This window comes from Bufo gargarizans, chromosome 1 (assembly GCF_014858855.1).
Source record: "Bufo gargarizans isolate SCDJY-AF-19 chromosome 1, ASM1485885v1, whole genome shotgun sequence".
NCBI classification, from domain to species: Eukaryota; Metazoa; Chordata; class Amphibia; order Anura; family Bufonidae; genus Bufo; species Bufo gargarizans.
Genome location: NC_058080.1, coordinates 219,667,286 through 219,685,369, shown reverse-complemented (window position 1 = coordinate 219,685,369; position 18,084 = coordinate 219,667,286). Strand labels below are relative to the sequence as shown.

At 42.4% G+C, this 18,084-nt stretch overlaps 1 protein-coding gene across 1 annotated transcript in view; it reads right to left on the bottom strand.

The window, feature by feature from the left end:
• Positions 1–819: 819 nt before the first annotated feature.
• ARSJ (arylsulfatase family member J) overlaps positions 820–18,084 on the bottom strand; it is a 90,357-nt gene continuing 73,092 nt past the window's right edge. The window contains exon 2 of the mRNA XM_044305847.1: positions 820–2,411. Coding sequence (XP_044161782.1) covers positions 1,025–2,411 — 1,387 coding nt within the window. The 3' untranslated portion in view covers positions 820–1,024. The remainder of the gene's footprint in view (positions 2,412–18,084) is intronic.

Sequence of the window (18,084 nt, the reverse complement as noted above, 5' to 3'; positions counted from 1 at the left end):
ATCATAATCATTTGCATCATATTTTCAGACTTGGTAGGAAGAATTTTAAAATATATTAGTGTTATAACATGGCTCCACATTTCAGATTTATCCTAGGGCTCTCTGGGATTAGGATCTATTTTCAGAGGGCTTAAAGGGTTGCTGAGTTTTGATCGGTGGAGATCTGTGTGCTGAGATGGCTAGGACGAGGATAGAGAAATGCTAGAATATCTCTCCGGTCTTCATTCCGTCCTCTGCAGCGGGGAGAGAGTGCAATATGTGAGCGTTTCTCTCTCCTCGTTCCTCCTCAAACCTTTAAGTTTGGTCCATTTTTGGAGATTCTTGAATGAAAAAAAAAAGTTTTTCACAGACCAACTCTTAAAGGGATTGTGTCACTTCAGCAAGTTCCATTTATCATGTAGAGAAAGCTAATACAAGGCAGTTACTAATGTATTGTGATTGTCCATATTGCCTGCTTTGCTGGCTGGATTCATTTTCCCATCACATTATACACGGCTCGTTTCCATCGTTACGACCACCCTGCAATCCATCAGTGGTGGTGGTGCTTGCACACTATATGAAAAAATGCCGGCCTCTCTGGTGGCCGGGACCATGGAGCGCACATAGGCTAGTTCTTTTTCCTATAGTGTGCAATCACCGCCACCGCTGCTGGACTACAGGGGGGTCATAACCATGGAAGCGAGTAGTGTATAATGTGATGGAAAAATGAATCCAGCCAAGAAAGGAAGCAATATGGACAATCACAATACATTAGTAAGTGCCTTGTATTCACTTTCTCTACATGATAAATGCTATTTTCTTAAGTGACACCACCCCTTTAATGTAAATTGTCTAAACAGCAAAAAGACCATAATCTTGTAAAGATCATAATAGCGTATTGCACATAGTGCAACAATGGAATAGAACATACCACACTGCATATAGTACATAATATAATACTGCACTGCCTGTGTATTTAGTCCATAACACAACAGTTGCTTTCTGATCTATTAAACCATGAATTGTCTTGTAATAGCTTTCGGTTTTATGAATTTGACAGGGATGGATGACAACCAGAATACTGTTGTTTCCGGTGGCTGGCATTCTTCTTGTCCTTCTTTTTCTTAGATTTCTTGCCAGACTTTTTCTGTTTCTCATTTTCCTTGTACCAAGGACCCCATACTCCTCCATTTAGTTTAGGATTGCTTCTTGGATCCTTTGGAGGATATCTCACTGGGACTGCAGATTTGTTGAACTGTGCAAGTCTTCTAAGCAGTTGCTTTACAACATCTGGGTACCTTTCAGACAAATCAATCCTCTCATATGGGTCCGCTGTTATGTTAAAAAGCCACAGAGATTTTCCATTTGAGAGAGACACCCGTTCATTGTGCCAACGATTAAGTCCCATGTTGCTGAAACTTTGAGGAGGTACCCAATCTCCATAACCAGGGTTTCCGGTTAGCAATTTCCACTGGTTTACTCTAATAGCAGATTGAATAGCTGTATTCCAGATGCCAAAACCACCAGCCCAAGAGCCATTTCTTGCCTTGGTATACATAGGATCTATATTATGTAAGATGTCCATTCTTGGAGAACGTTTTCCTTCACTAATTGCCTCCCATATGTCATAGCCATCTAGTTTCATATCCTCATCTATTTCCCCACCAGCCAAAGTAACTAGCGTTGGAAACCAGTCTGTTATGTGGATTAATTCTTTACAGATGTGGCCTTTGACTTTTAAAAATGGGCTATGGACAAACCCAACAGCACGTATACCACCTTCCCAATATGTACCTTTGCTTCCACGGAGAGGCCAGTTGTTGCCTCCTGCCATTGGTTGGCCACCATTGTCTGAAGAATAAATAATGATGCTATTGTCATAGAAACCATATTTTTGTAATGCCATGGTAATGTTGTTAACGGCTTCATCTAAACATGACAGCATGGCGGCATATCTTCGCCTGTTGACATTTGTAATTGACTTATAATTTTCTAAATAATTTCCTGGTGCTTGTAAAGGAGAGTGTACAGCCTGGTAAGCAATATAAAGAAATATAGGCTTCTTGGGATTGTGGCTGGCCAAAATGTTTTGTACTCTCTGAGTGTACATCTCTGTAGAATAAATACCACGGTCATGTTCCCATGCTGCATTATCATTTTCATACAAGTCATATCCACATGTTCCTGGACTGTCACATTTATAATGGTTATAGTAATCACCACTTCCCAATAGCGATCCAAAGAAAGAATCAAAGCCTCTGTGTGTTGGCATGCATTCCTTTCGATAAAACCCCAGGTGCCATTTTCCAACCATGTGTGTTGTATAACCGATGCTCTTTAGTTTCTGTGGTAATGTCAGATTGTCCAGTGGCAAACAGTTTGGCTGTGATGGTCTTATTATGGAATGTTGAAGTCCTGTGTGTATCTGATACCTAAAAGAAAAAAAGTTAGATAATGTAATATATCATAAGTCTATGTATCTATCAAATATTTAAAAAGTCACTTCACCAAGTTACGTCAGTAACCCTTTGCCTATAATTTATTTCCCACACTATATATAAGATGCTATTTCAATGAAAGTCACCTGGGGGATTTTAGCAGGAGTTAAAAAAAATCTTAAAAAATGTTTGTTTCTTAAAATCCCACAGGAAACCATTCATTTCCACAGCTGGAAGTATTTTAAACAGTATTCTATGTCATAAAAACCAGAAACTAAAAAGTAAACTGTCCTGATATTTATCTACTGGTCCACACATGCTGACCTCTTCTTATCTTTTGTATGGTAAAAGGTCATAAAGTCTAAAATGCCTACTCATCTAGGAAGAATGCAGACTGCCAAGCTTGTGTGTGCTTTAGAAATAGAAAAGATGTATCATTACAGGAAGCATGGTTATGAAAATGGTTACTTGGATATTGCAGCTGTTTATCTGGATTCACACATACAGCTTTTGTGACAGTATTCGTTTTTTTGAGCTAAGCAAGTTGTTTTTAAGAGCTGATGCAAAAAGATGACAAATGTCAGTTCTTTCTTTATATTTTGTACATTTTACATTCCTGCCATTGACTTAATTCATACCTTCAGTTATAAAGCAACTTAATAAATTAATATCATAGGTGACTATAAGAAACTTTGTAATATATCTTGTTAAAGAAAAATGCTTCCATCAGCTTTTATCAGGCAGCTTTGCTGTTGCTTGCTTTTAACATTGATGTCAATGGAGGGGGGAGGAGGAGGCTCCTGGATGGGAGACAAAGAAACTTAAGTTTTTAGCTCTGCTACAGTAAGCACTTTTGATCGTACAATATGTAGTAAGATGAGTAATCTAGTATTTGCTTAATAAGATATATTACAACATTTCTTATATTAGCCTGTATTATTCGGTCCTGAAAGCTTGTTTATAACTGGATGTACACTTTAACCATTTGCCTACCGATACATGACTTTCTACGCCGAGGAGTTGGAAGGCTCTTATCTGTAACCCGACGTATAAAAGCATCGGGCTACATCGCGATCTGCCAGCGGCCCGTGCCACCGCAGATTGCTGTGATCGCACAGTTTTTAGACAGCTGCAGTCACAGGGAGCTGTGCCGCCACCTGCAGTTGCGGTCAGGCAGTAATATACGCTTGTAGCACTCTGCTACAAGCGTGTATTACATTGCGGAAGTTGAAAGCAGGCAGGGAGCGCTTTATCTTATGTAAGAGCGCGACCTGCTGGCTTTAAAATGAAATGTGAGCCTGCAGGCTGGGAATTAACCTCTTTTTGCCTTGACTGTGGGAGAAAGGGGTTAATTCACTTTAAAAAAAAGTAAATAATAAAAATTTTTTTTATATATATATATATATATATATATATATATAAATGTGTGTAAAAACACTAAAAAACTCAACCCCCTAAGGACTGGGGTCAATTTCACCTTGAGGACCAGGCCATTTTTTGCAAATCTGACTAGTGTCCCTTTATGTGTGAATAACTTTAAAACGCTTTTACTTATCTAGACCATTCTGAGAAAGTTTTTTTGTCACATATTGAACTTCATGACACTGGTAAAATGGAGTAAAAAAAAATTCATTTTTATTTATAAAAAAAATACAAAATTTTGAAAAATTTTGAAAAATTTGCAAATTTCCAAGTTTCAATTTCTCTACTTCTTTAATACATAGTAATACCATCAAAATTAGTTATTCATTTACATTCCCCATATGTTTACTTCATGTTTGGATCATTTTCGGAATGCCATTTTATTTTTTGGGGACGTTACAAGGCTTAGAAGTTTAGAAGCAAATCTTAAAATTTTTCCAAAACCCACTTTTTAAGGACCAGTTCAGGTCTGAAGCTACTTTGTGAGGCTTACATAATAGAAACCACCCAAAAATGACCCCATTTTAGAAACTACACCCCTCAAGGTATTAAAAACGGATTTTTACAAATGTTGTTAACCCTTTAGGTGTTCCATGAGAATTAATGGAAAATGGAGATGAAATTTCAGAATTTCACTTTTTTGGCAGATTTTTCATTTCAATAAATTTTTTCCGCTAACAAATCAAGGATTACCAGCCAAACTAAACTCAATATTTATTGCCCTGATTCTGTAGCTTACAGAAACACCCCATATGTGGCCGTAAACTGCTGTACGGGCACACGGCAGGGCGCAAAAGGAAAGGAACACCATATGGTTTTTGGAGGGCAGATTTCACTAGGATAATTTTAACTTGCCATGTCACATTTGAAGATCCCCTGATGCACCCCTAGAGTAGAAACTCCAAAAAAGTGACCCCATTTTGGAAACTATGGGATAAGGTTGCAGTTCTGTTGGTACTATTTTAGGGTACAGATGATTTTTGGTTGCTCTATATTACACTTGGCAAGGTAACAAAAAAATTGCTGTTTTGGCACTGTAGTTATTTTTTGTTATTTACATTCATCTGACAGGTTAGATCATGTGCTATTTTTATAGAGCAGGTTGTTACAGATGCGACAATACCAACTATGGTAAATATTTTTTAGTGTCTCCATATTCTGAAAGCCATAGTTTATTTTATTTTTTTGGGCGACTGTCTTATGTAGGGGCTCAGTCAGTCACGCGCCTCCCGCTTTACATACAAAGAGACTGGTGTGCGCGGGGCCTGGTGCAATACAGTGACTGCACCAGGCCCCGCTGCGATTTGCCAGCCTCCAGCCCCTCCCCCCCCCACGATCATACATTTATCAACTATCCGCCGTTTTTTTGCAGGCCAACCTCCATAATGTTCCATTACTACAAGCTTATGACTGTATGATATTATGCCAATCACACCTAACTCGTACTTTAACTCCTTAATTATTTTGACCTGATAGGGAATGTCTCATATTTTTTAGTCCCATTCGTTTTTAATAATTCAGTGGTTAGATCATAATTTATGTGTTAATTTTTTTTTTTTAATGCTGTAGCTATTTATTTCTTCTTTATACTGACTTCCTTCTTGTGATGTCTTTATATATACACTCACCTAAAGAATTATTCTACGTGGCATTGATTCAACAAGGTGCTGATAGCATTCTTTAGAAATGTTGGCCCATATTGATAGGATAGCATCTTGCAGTTGATGGAGATTTGAGGGATGCACATCCAGGGCACGAAGCTCCCGTTCCACCACATCCCAAAGATGCTCTATTGGGTTGAGATCTGGTGACTGTGGGGGACATTTTAGTACAGTGAACTCATTGTCATGTTCAAGAAACCAATTTGAAATGATTCGAGCTTTGTGACATGGTGCATTATCCTGCTGGAAGTAGCCATCAGAGGATGGGTACATGGTGGTCATGAAGGGATGGACATGGTCAGAAACAATGCTCAGGTAGCCCGTGGCATTTTAACGATGGCCAATTGACACTAAGGGGCCTAAAGTGTGCCCAGAAAACATCCCCCTCACCATTACACCACCAGCCTGCGCAGTGGTAACAAGGCATGATGGATACATGTTCTCATTCTGTTTACGCCAAATTCGGACTCTACCATTTGAATGTCTCAACAGAAATCGAGACTCATCAGACCAGGCAACATTTTTCCAGTCTTCAACAGTCCAATTTTGGTGAGCTCGTGCAAATTGTAGCCTCTTTTTCCTATTTGTAGTGGAGATGAGTGGTACCCGGTGGGGTCTTCTGCTGTTGTAGCCCACCTTTCTTTCCCATTCTGACATTCAGTTTGAAGTTCAGGAGATTGTCTTTGACCAGGATCACAACCCTACATGCATTGAAGCAACTGCCATGTGATTGGTTGACTAGATAATCGCATTAATGAGAAATAGAACAGGTGTTCCTAATAATTCTTTAGGTGAATGTATATGAATCACCAATATGCATGTGATTTATGGCAATGGAAATGAATGGGAGTCAACTGACAAGAGAAATCATAAAACTGTAGATAATTAGTCTCCAGGAAGTGACTGAGTAAAGTCCCTCCTACAGAAACTGACTAGGATCTGCATACAGCACTTTATCTAGGGTTGCCTTTTCTTGGCCTCCAACAGTAAATTGAGCTGCATTAACCTGCACACCCTGTTAAAATAAGAGGGGTCTGAAAATGTGAAAAGTGTGCAATTTTTTTTACATATGTAGTAATCTATTAAAATATCAAGTTTTTGTTAAAAAACAGTAACAGAAATTAAATTAATCCAGTGTTTTTAAACTGCTGTAGAAGTCCTGCTTTGGTGTCCCACGCGGTAGTGAAGAGTGTGCTCGCCTGTCAAATGATAGTTTAACCCTTTGATCGTCACTGTCAAGAGTGACCATAACATAAAGGGGGCTCCCCACTTAAAATGGATTGAGCAATGGAAGACCCAGCGCTCCAGATGGCGACCAAAATGGCGACAAGACTTTTTCGCCTTGTCGCCATTTGCGACAGGGCTGCCGTGCTGTAGCTGAATATTCCGGCGGGGCATGGAAGCCAATAATTCTTTGCCCCGCCGCCGATCACCTACGCTACAGGCCTGAGGTCTATTTGGTAATGAAATTACGCCCGCCTGTGTTGGGACACACAGCAGTGAAGTGTGCGTGTCTGCGTCACACCATCCTGGGACGTACCAGCAGCTAGTGAGCGCCAGTGAAAGGACATATTTTAGTTTTTAGTTTTTTTTAAGTGCCAACACTGGCCATAAGGGGGGCACTGGGGGGGACATGACTGGCCATAAGGAGGGCACGGGGGGACATTACTGGCCATAAGGGGGGCACTGGGGGATATTACTGGCCTTAAGGGGGCACTGGGGACATTACTGGCCTTAAGGGGGGCACTGGGGGGACAATACAGGCCGTAAGGGGGGCAGTGGGGGACATTACTGGCCATAAGAAGAGCACTGAGGGGACATTACTGGCCATAAGGGGGGGTCACTGTGGGGCATTACTGGCCATAAGGGGGGCACTGGGGGGACATTACTAGCCATAAGGGGTGCACTGGGAGACATTACTGGCCATAAGGTGGCACTGGGGAACATTACTGCCCATAAGGCGGGCACTTGGGGACATTACTGGCCATAAGGGGGGCACTGGGGGGACATTACTTGCCTTAAGGGGGCACTGGGGGACATTACTGGCCGTAAGGGAGTGCACTGGGGGGGACATTACTGGCCGTAAGGAGGGCACTAGAGGACAGTATGGGGGGAAATTACTACTGTGGAGCATATTTCTACTGTGGGGGAGTAATTACTATGTGTGGGGAAATTACTATATGGGGGCAGTGTGGAAGAAAATTACTACGTGAGGGCAGTGAGGGGGGAAGTTACTACTGCAAAAAATGACAATGCTCTTATTATGTATTACAAAATATATATTCTGCTGCATACAATAAAGGCAAAAAACCCTACACTTTGTAGGTATCCACATGATCTTGAACAATTAACACGTTTCAGTAAGAAATGTGAAAATTATAAATATATGGAAAAAAAAACAATGCCAAATATCAGGTTACAATATTTTCTATGTAAAAATTTATAGAAATTACACAGTAATTTAAAGGTTCCACAAAGGAAAATACAGTTTCTCCTCTATAAAGCATGGCCTCAAATAACCAAATATTCTAGTAGCTTGCAGTTGCCATTAGGGAGAAGACAGATTTCTAAAGCTTTAAAGCTTTACTAGAAATCAATTTTCTATAAGTCCTTTAAGGGCCCCATTGACCGCTGCCGATATGCAAGATCATACTGCATTTTGTCATGACAGGTTCACTATAATTAATAACAGTTTGCAGTAACTACACAAACCTATCTTGCTATGTCTCTGTTTCATGGTTCTGCACTACAAACAAAGACAATAGGGGTAATTTACTATGCTGAAATACACCTAAATTAGGCGTATTTCAGGTGCAGATGGCGGCGCAACTTACCGTTCAAACTATCTTTGACTTCGCCCTGCCCCCACTGGATCTAAAATAGTGGACGTGGTGTAGACGTGGCGTAGCGTGGGTGGGGAAGGTAACAAGCCGGCAGGCCTGTCTCATTTACCCTCTTCTACGCCTGTTTTAGGTGTAGAAAATGGTCTTAATGTAAGACAGCTCAGAAGCTGTCTTACATTTAGAACTGACGCTGAATGCGCGGAAGTTATAGAGAGGCCTGCCCTTATCATAACTTTTGCGGATCCTCTGCCTTAGGGCTTTATTATTAAGACTGACATCTAAAACACCGGTCTTAATAAATGTGCCCCAAGGTTTTGCTGGTAAGCAATGTTAACAGTGGACAAACTTCCTATGTCAGACTGCACCTCACTAAATGCAAACTACCAGAACAAGATCTGTGCACACACTGAAGTAGAAAGGGATGCCGGGAGACTTCAGAACGGATGTCTCCATAATTGTTAATGCAGCTCTGGACTTATAATAAGGGTGCATTCACACGACCGTAAGTGTTTTGCGGTCCGCAAATTGGCGGCGCTATATAGAGAATGCCTATTCTTGTCCACAAAATTGCGGAACGGATACGGATCCATTTATATGGTGAATGCACCCTAAAGCTGTAACTTAGGATCTGTATAGGATAATGCAGTTCAGGGGTGGACGCAGACAGGAGAGGGTCCCTGTGCAAGAACATTATATGGGCTCCTAGCTCTCAATTGCTCAACTAAGAGCATCTGCCGATATCTAACAATCCACAAGTGTTCATGAGCCATGAAATTCATTAACTCAATCCCTTACATGAAATCTAATGCACTGCAGGAAGCTACTTTCAAGGTGATAGTGTGCTCAAGTGTCAGACTAGCCCATCTCCGGTGGGCCCAAGCTCCTACAATAATAGACACCTAACACACACTGAGGGTGGGCCCTCAGGATCCTTTCCTCTGGTGGGCCCTAGGGACTTCAGTCCTACACTGACATGCTCCCTTTTCTCCTGGGCCCCTGAGCAACTGTACAGGTTGCACATATGGTATGTCTGCCATTATTAAAGGGGTTCTCAAAGTTTAATAAAAACTCATGGACTGGACTGACTAGAGAGCATCTCTGGAAAAGCAGGCAACAAAAGGGATGAGTATCAATTCATTTTTTTATATTTTAGACCATTTACAGTGACCATTTTTTTTATATTTTAGACCATTTACATTTTTTCTTTAACTTGGACAACCCCTTTAACCACCTCAGGACCGCCGTACGCAGGATTGCGTCCTGCCGGCGGTCCTGCTCTTCTGGGTGGACGCATATACGCGTCCTCCCGCGAGAGCCGAGATTTCCTGTGAACGCGCGCACACAGGCGCGCGCGCTCACAGGAACGGAAGGTAAGCGAGTGGATCTCCAGCCTGCCAGCGGCGATCGCTCGCTGGCAGGCTGGAGATCCGAATTTTTTAACCCCTAACAGGTATATTAGACGCTGTTTTCATAACAGCGTCTAATATACCTCCTACCTGGTCCTCTGGTGGTCCCTTTTGTTAGGATCGACCACCAGAGGACACAGGTAGGTCAGTAAAGTCGCACCAAACACTACACTACACTACACCCCCCCCGTCACTTATTAACCCCTTATAAACCCCTGATCACCCATGATCACCCCATATAAACTCCCTGATCACCCCCCTGTCATTGATCACCGCCCTGTCATTGATCACCCCCCTGTCAGGCTCTGTTCAGACGTCCGTATGATTTTTACGGATCCACGGATACATGGATCGGATCCGCAAAAAGCATATGGACGTCTGAATGGAGCCTTACAGGGGGGTGATCAATGACAGGCGGGTGATCACCCATATACACTCCCTGATCACCCCCTGTCATTGATCACCCCCCTGTCATTGATCACCCCCCTGTAAGGCTCCATTCAGACGTCCGCATGATTTTTACGGATCCATGGATACATGGATCGGATCCGCAAAACACATGCGGACGTCTGAATGGAGCCTTACAGGGGGTGATCAATGACAGGCGGGTGATCACCCATATACACTCCCTGATCACCCCCCTGTCATTGATAACCCCCCTGTAAGGCTCCATTCAGACGTCCGCATGTGTTTTGTGGATCCGATCCATGTATCCATGGATCCGTAAAAAATCATGCGGATGTCTGAATGGAGCCTTACAGGGGGGGTGATCAGTGACAGGGGGGTGATCACCCTGATCACCCTGATCACCCCCTGTCATTGATAACCCCCCTGTAAGGCTCCATTCAGACGTCCGCATGTGTTTTGTGGATCCGATCCATGTATCCATGGATCCGTAAAAAATCATGCGGATGTCTGAATGGAGCCTTACAGGGGGGGTGATCAGTGACAGGGGGGTGATCACCCTGATCACCCCCTGTCATTGATAACCCCCCTGTAAGGCTCCATTCAGACGTCCGCATGTGTTTTGTGGATCCGATCCATGTATCCATGGATCCGTAAAAAATCATGCGGATGTCTGAATGGAGCCTTACTGGGGGGGTGATCAGTGACAGGGGGGTGATCACCCTGATCACCCCCTGTCATTGATAACCCCCCTGTAAGGCTCCATTCAGACGTCCGCATGTGTTTTGCGGATCCGATCCATGGATCCGTAAAAATTATACGGACGTCTGAATGGAGCCTTACAGGGGGGTGATCAATGACAGGGGGGTGATCAGGGAGTCTATATGGGTGATCACCCCCCTGTCATTGATCACCCCCCTGTCATTGATCACCCCCCCCCCCTGGTAAGGCTCCATTCAGACATTTTTTTTGGCACAAGTTAGCGGAAATTTTTTGTTTGTTTTTGTTTTTTCTTACAAAGTCTCATATTCCACTAACTTGTGTCAAAAAATAAAATCTCACATGGACGCACCATACCCCTCAAGGAATCCAAATGCGTAAACATTTTTAGACATTTATATTCCAGACTTCTCACGCTTTAGGGCCCCTAAAAAGCCAGGGCAGTATAAATACCCCACATGTGACCCCATTTCGGAAAGAAGACACCCCAAGGTATTCCGTGAGGGGCATATTGAGTCCATGAAAGATTGAAATTTTTGTCCTAAGTTAGCGGAAAGTGAGACTTTGTGAGAAAAAAACAAAAAAAAATCAATATCCGCTAACTTATGCAAAAAAAAAAAAATTCTAGGAACTCGCCATGCCCCTCATTGAATACCTTGGGGTGTCTTCTTTCCAAAGTGGGGTCACATGTGGGGTATTTATACTGCCCTGGCTTTTTAGGGGCCCGAAAGTGTGAGAAGAAGTCTGGGATCCAAATGTCTAAAAATGCCCTCCTAAAAGGAATTTGGGCCCCTTTGCGCATCTAGGCTGCAAAAAAGTGTCACACATCTGGTATCGCCATACTCAGGAGAAGTTGGGGAATGTGTTTTGGGGTGTCATTTTACATATACCCATGCTGGGTGAGAAAAATATCTTGGTCAAATGCCAACTTTGTATAAAAAAATGGGAAAAGTTGTCTTTTGCCAAGATATTTCTCTCACCCAGCATGGGTATATGTAAAATGACCCCCCAAAACACATTGCCCAACTTCTCCTGAGTACGGCGATACCACATGTGTGACACTTTTTTGCTGCCAAGGTGGGCAAAGGGGCACATATTCCAAAGTGCACCTTTCGGATTTCGCAGGCCATTTTTTACACATTTTGATTGCAAGGTACTTCTTACACATTTGGGCCCCTAAATTGCCAGGGCAGTATAACTACGCCACAAGTGACCCCATTTTGGAAAGAAGACACCCCAAGGTATTCCGTGAGGGGCACGGCGAGTTCCTAGAATTTTTTATTTTTTTGTCACAAGTTAGCGGAAAATGATGATTTTTCTTTTTTTTTCTTTTTTCCTTACAAAGTCTCATATTCCACTAACTTGCGACAAAAAATAAAAAATTCTAGGAACTCTCCATGCCCCTCACGGAATACCTAGGGGTGTCTTCTTTCCAAAATGGGGTCACTTGTGGCGTAGTTATACTGCCCTGGCAATTTAGGGGCCCAAATGTGTGAGAAGAACTTTGCAATCAAAATGTGTAAAAAATGCCCTGCAAAATCTGAAAGGTGCACTTTGGAATATGTGCCCCTTTGCCCACCTTGGCAGCAAAAAAGTGTGACACATCTGGTATCGCCGTACTCAGGAGAAGTTGGGCAATGTGTTTTGGGGTGTCATTTTACATATACCCATGCTGGGTGAGAAAAATATCTTGGTCAAATGCCAACTTTGTATAAAAAAATGGGAAAAGTTGTCTTTTGCCAAGATATTTCTCTCACCCAGCATGGGTATATGTAAAATGACACTCCAAAACACATTCCCCAACTTCTCCTGAGTACGGCGATACCAGATGTGTGACACTTTTTTGATGCCAAGGTGGGCAAAGGGGCACATATTCCAAAGTGCACCTTTCGGATTTCACCGGTCATTTTTTACAGATTTTGATTGCAAAGTACTTCTCACACATATGGGCCCCTAAATTGCCAGGGCAGTAGAACTACGCCACAAGTGACCCCATTTTGGAAAGAAGACACCCCAAGGTATTCCGTGAGGGGCATGGCGAGTTCCTAGAATTTTTTTTTTTTTGTCGCAAGTTAGTGGAATATGAGACTTTGTAAGGAAAAAAAAAAAAAATCATCATTTTCCGCTAACTTGTGACAAAAAATAAAAAATTCTAGGAACTCGCCATGCCCCTCACGGAATACCTAGGGGTGTCTTCTTTCCAAAATGGGGTCACTTGTGGCGTAGTTATACTGCCCTGGCAATTTAGGGGCCCAAATGTGTGAGAAGTACCTTGCAATCAAAATGTGTAAAAAATGGCCTGCAAAATCTGAAAGGTGCACTTTGGAATATGTGCCCCTTTGCCCACCTTGGCAGCAAAAAAGTGTCACACATCTGGTATCGCCGTACTCAGGAGAAGTTGGGGAATGTGTTTTGGGGTGTCATTTTACATATACCCATGCTGGATGAGAGAAATATCTTGGCAAAAGACAACTTTTCCCATTTTTTTATACAAAGTTGGCATTTGACCAAGATATTTTTCTCACCCAGCATGGGTATATGTAAAATGACACCCCAAAACATATTCCCCAACTTCTCCTGAGTACGGCGATACCAGATGTGTCACACTTTTTTGCTGCCAAGGTGGGCAAAGGGGCGCATATTCCAAAGTGCACCTTTCGGATTTCACCGGTCATTTTTTACACATTTTGATTGCAAAGTTCTTCTCACACATTTGGGCCCCTAAATTGCCAGGGCAGTAGAACTACCCCACAAGTGACCCCATTTTGGAAAGAAGACACCCCAAGGTATTCTGTGAGGGGCATGGTGAGTTCCTAGAATTTTTTATTTTTTGTCGCAAGTTAGTGGAATATGAGACTTTGTAAGAAAAAAAATAAAAATAAAAAATCATCATCATTTTCCACTAACTTGTGACAAAAAATAAAAAGTTCTATGAACCCACTATGCCCATCAGCGAATACCTTAGGGTGTCTACTTTCCGAAATGGGGTCATTTGTGGGGGTTTTCTACTGTTTGGGCATTGTAGAACCTCAGGAATCATGACAGGTGCTCAGAAAGTCAGAGCTGTTTCAAAAAGCGGAAATTCACATTTTTGTACCATAGTTTGTAAATGCTATAACTTTTACCCAAACCATTTTTTTTTTTGCCCAAACATTTTTTTTTTATCAAAGACATGTAGAACAATAAATTTGGCGAAAAATTTATATATGGATGTCGTTTTTTTTGCAAAATTTTACAGCTGAAAGTGAAAAATGTCATTTTTTTGCAAAAAAATCGTTACATTTTGATTAATAACAAAAAAAGTAAAAATGTCAGCAGCAATAAAATACCACCAAATGAAAGCTCCATTAGTGAGAAGAAAAGGAGGTAAAATTCATTTGGGTGGTAAGTTGCATGACCGAGCGATAAACGGTGAAAGGAGTGTAGTGCCGAAGTGTAAAAAGTGCTCTGGTCATGAAGGGGGTTTCACCTAGCGGGGCTGAAGTGGTTAAGCTACGATAAGGTGGAAAACTTACAAGTACTGGTTATCTTTATTCTCCATTTGTTTCTATGTCAGTGAAGCCTTGTTCAAAAACATGCTTAAAAAGGATCTAATAAAAGTTTTTTTCTTTATCACTTTTATGTTTTTGATCAAAGAGATAAAACTCCTAATTGTATGAAAGATTAGGTAGCAATTAGAAGTCATTTCCCCCAGCAGAAACATTACAGACTGGTAATGCTAATAACTATGGAGCAATCAAGTCCTTTCTTATCATCTGTATATCCAAGTGCAGTTTGCGGATTTTACTGGAGTGTATATAAACATTCAGCTATGGGTGGCCACAGTCGTAGAAACACAGCAACGCTCTGTAGTGAGATCAAAATTAAGCTTAGAGTCTCTGAATGCTCTTCAAAAGGCTTCATGCCCAATTACCCACTGGCTGTTCCAATCTGGACCGATTATTATTCTAGTCAGCAATCACCATAACCAAGTATTGCATCACAACATAAATAATGCCTCTGTATATGTAAAAATATGGCCAAAAACTATAACTGTACCGATACAAGAGGCTGTGGTGTCTTTATCTGCGAGGTGCACTATCGACTTAATGGAGAGTGCCTACGCAATTTGCATAGCGAGGCCACCCATTGACTTTGTATTGCAGAGGAAGCTTTAGGCAAATTGCATAGAAAAGTTTTTGCACCATTCATTGAGCAAAGAACATTTGTTTAATGAAAACTGTATCTGTGCTTCATTACAAGATATATTTGTTCTCAAACCTACGGCTGTCACAGCAAGATTGATATGACACCACAATGTGGCTGCCGCAACCCTGCCGAGCAGCATTGGACGATGTTAGCCTCCAATTTGTGTTGCCATTGGTCAAAGACCAGAGGTTATCCGGAATTTGATATAGATGAACTATCGGATAAGTCATTCATATCAGATTTGCGATGTTCGACTCCAATCAACTGTTTGAAGAGGCTACAGCGTTCAGTGAGCACTTAGGCCTCTTCCTAGGCCAGTGATGTCACCATACATCTGCCACGTGGCCTAGGCACAGCTCAGTCCTATCTAAGTGAATGAGGCTGAACTGCAATACCAAGCAGAGGCGCTATACAATTTATGGTAAGCCGTGAAGAGACTGCAGTGCTCACCGGAGCTCCAGTAAGTGCAGCGGCCTCTTCAAGCAGCTGATCGGCGGGGGTGCCAGAAGTCGGACACTGCCTATCTCATATTGATTATCAAAATTCCTAGATAAGCCCTTTAAATGGATTATCCTATGAGTAATGTAAACAATTAAAAATCACACAAAATATCGTTCATAACCGTCTCTAACAAAGCTAGAACCAGCTCTGTACTGCACATGGATCCAGAGATCTCCCCATTCATTGCTCCAATTGCTCTTCTAGATTTATTTCAAGATAGCAGCTCAGGATCAGCCTTTCTGCTGTGGCTTTCTCCCTATCACAGCTCAGGGGGCATGTCCTTTCTGCTGCAGCTCTCGCCCCATCACACCTCAGGGGAGCATCCTTTCTGCTGCAGCTCTCTCCTTATCACAGCACAGGGACATGCCATTTTTGCTGTTGCTTTCTCCCTGTAACTGTCACAGCTTCTAAAAGATGATCCAGGTGGTGGCATTTGAAGGATCGAAATTAGCATGCGTGACCTACTCATTCATCTGTGGCGGTCCGACTCCCAACACCCCTGCCGATTAGCTGTTTGAAATCGATCATATGATTGCTCAATCATACGAGCATTTCCCTCTCTGCTCTGTTTAAAGCGTTTCTACCACCAGAAATACTGTTATGTAGCTGACTGACATTAGTGATGCGCCCATGTCAGCACTACATAACAGTATGTTTTTGACATTTCTCCCTGGAGCCGTTTTGGTAAAATAAGCACTTTTATAATATGCTGAGCCTCTAGGTGCTATGTGGGTGTAGAATCAGCACCTAGAGACTCCGTCAAATTACCCTTTATCCCCCCCAGGTCCCCTGTTCTGCCCGCCCCGCTCCTCTTGATTGATGTGACGGATCGCAGCATTGTTAACGAAATCCCGCGCCTGCGCCGTTCACCTCTGTATTCGGCGCAGGCGCAGTGAGTGAAGGCCGCTCTCCTGGTGCCAGCTTCCTCACTGTGACGTAGTTGGCCCAGGCGCAGTGAGGAATCCGGCACCAGGAGCGCATCATTCACTCACTGCGCCTGCATCGAATACAGAAGTGAACGGCGCAGGCGCGGGATTTCGTTAACGATGCTGCGAACCGTCACATCAATCAAGAGGAGCGGGGCGGGCAGAACAGGGGACCTGGGCGGGATAAAGGGTGAGTAGACGTAGCCTCTAGGTGCTGATTTTACGCCCACATAGCACCTAGATGCTCATTAGCATATTATAAAAGTGCTTAATTTACCTAAAACGGCTGCAGGGAGAAATGTCAAAATCATACTGTTATGTAGTGCTGACATTAGCGCATGACTAATGTCAGTCAGCTACATAACGTTATTTCTGGTGGTAGAAACCTTTAACTGCTTGCCGCAGCAATTGTAGTGGTGAGCAGGTGTAATTACAAGTATGGCGTCCCCATTCACATCTATAGGATGGCTCTGTCTTTTCAAGTGAATACTTCAGAGCTATCCCATAGATGTGAATGGGGACGCCATACTTGTAATTACACTTGCACCCCACTACTATTGTTGCGGCAAGCAGGTAAACAGAGCAGAGAAGGCAGTGCTCATATGAGCGCTGCTTTCTCTTCAAACAGCTGATTGGCGGGGTTGCCGATACTGTACATCTGCATATTCATTTATCATATCGTGCAGGATGTTTTGTATCTTTTTCTGTGATTTTTGATTAGTCTTGAAGGAGTGGCACCTTCAGGTGTGAATGCGCTCCTATTATCTGGGGAGCAGCATTCATGTGAACTTTTGCCCCACCTATCTAAGAGGTGACCTTGATTAGGTGGTACATATAGCTGTGCAGGCTCCTCTTTTCATGGGTTGCTGAATGCACACAGAGGTAACTAGGAGCAGCACATTATATGTCCTGCTTGTCCTGAACATAGATGTCCATGGAATAGGTACGTTTAGAGCAGGATCTGCCTGAATGAGACCACCGTGGCGCTGGTAGACGGGCACAGATGTGTTTTGATCAAAATATATTGGCTGAAAGTCTCAGATTTTATTATATCAGAATGAGGGCTTAGTCCATATATAATGTTTGCATCTATTGTATTAGTGCATTATTTTCTGTGATTTTTCTTTTATAAATGTAGCCATGTACATCCGCATATTCATTTATCATGTTGTGCAGGATGTTTTCTATCTTTTTCTATGGTTTTTGATCAGTCAGTGTGTTTCTTGGCAAATTTAACCTATTCAAGACATGTCTTTTTTTGAGGTAACTTGGCTTCACTTAATTGTCTTCTGATCGTAGCTGTCCTCACTGGTAACTTCAGATCTTCTTTGATCTTTCTGGAGGTGATCATTGGCTGAGCTTTTGCTATGCTCCTTTGATCCTTCTGAACAGTAGTTCTCTTCCTTCCACGTCTTTCAGGTTTTGGTTGCCACTTCATGGCATTTGAGAAAATTTTAGCTGAGAAGCCTAAAAACTGCTGCACTTCTCCATAGGTGTATTTGGAAACAATGATCTGAATGTCAGTGGCTCACCAGCCACACTGGCTACTTTACCCATCCACTGAGGCTTGGATCCGTGCTGTAAATATGTGCGTG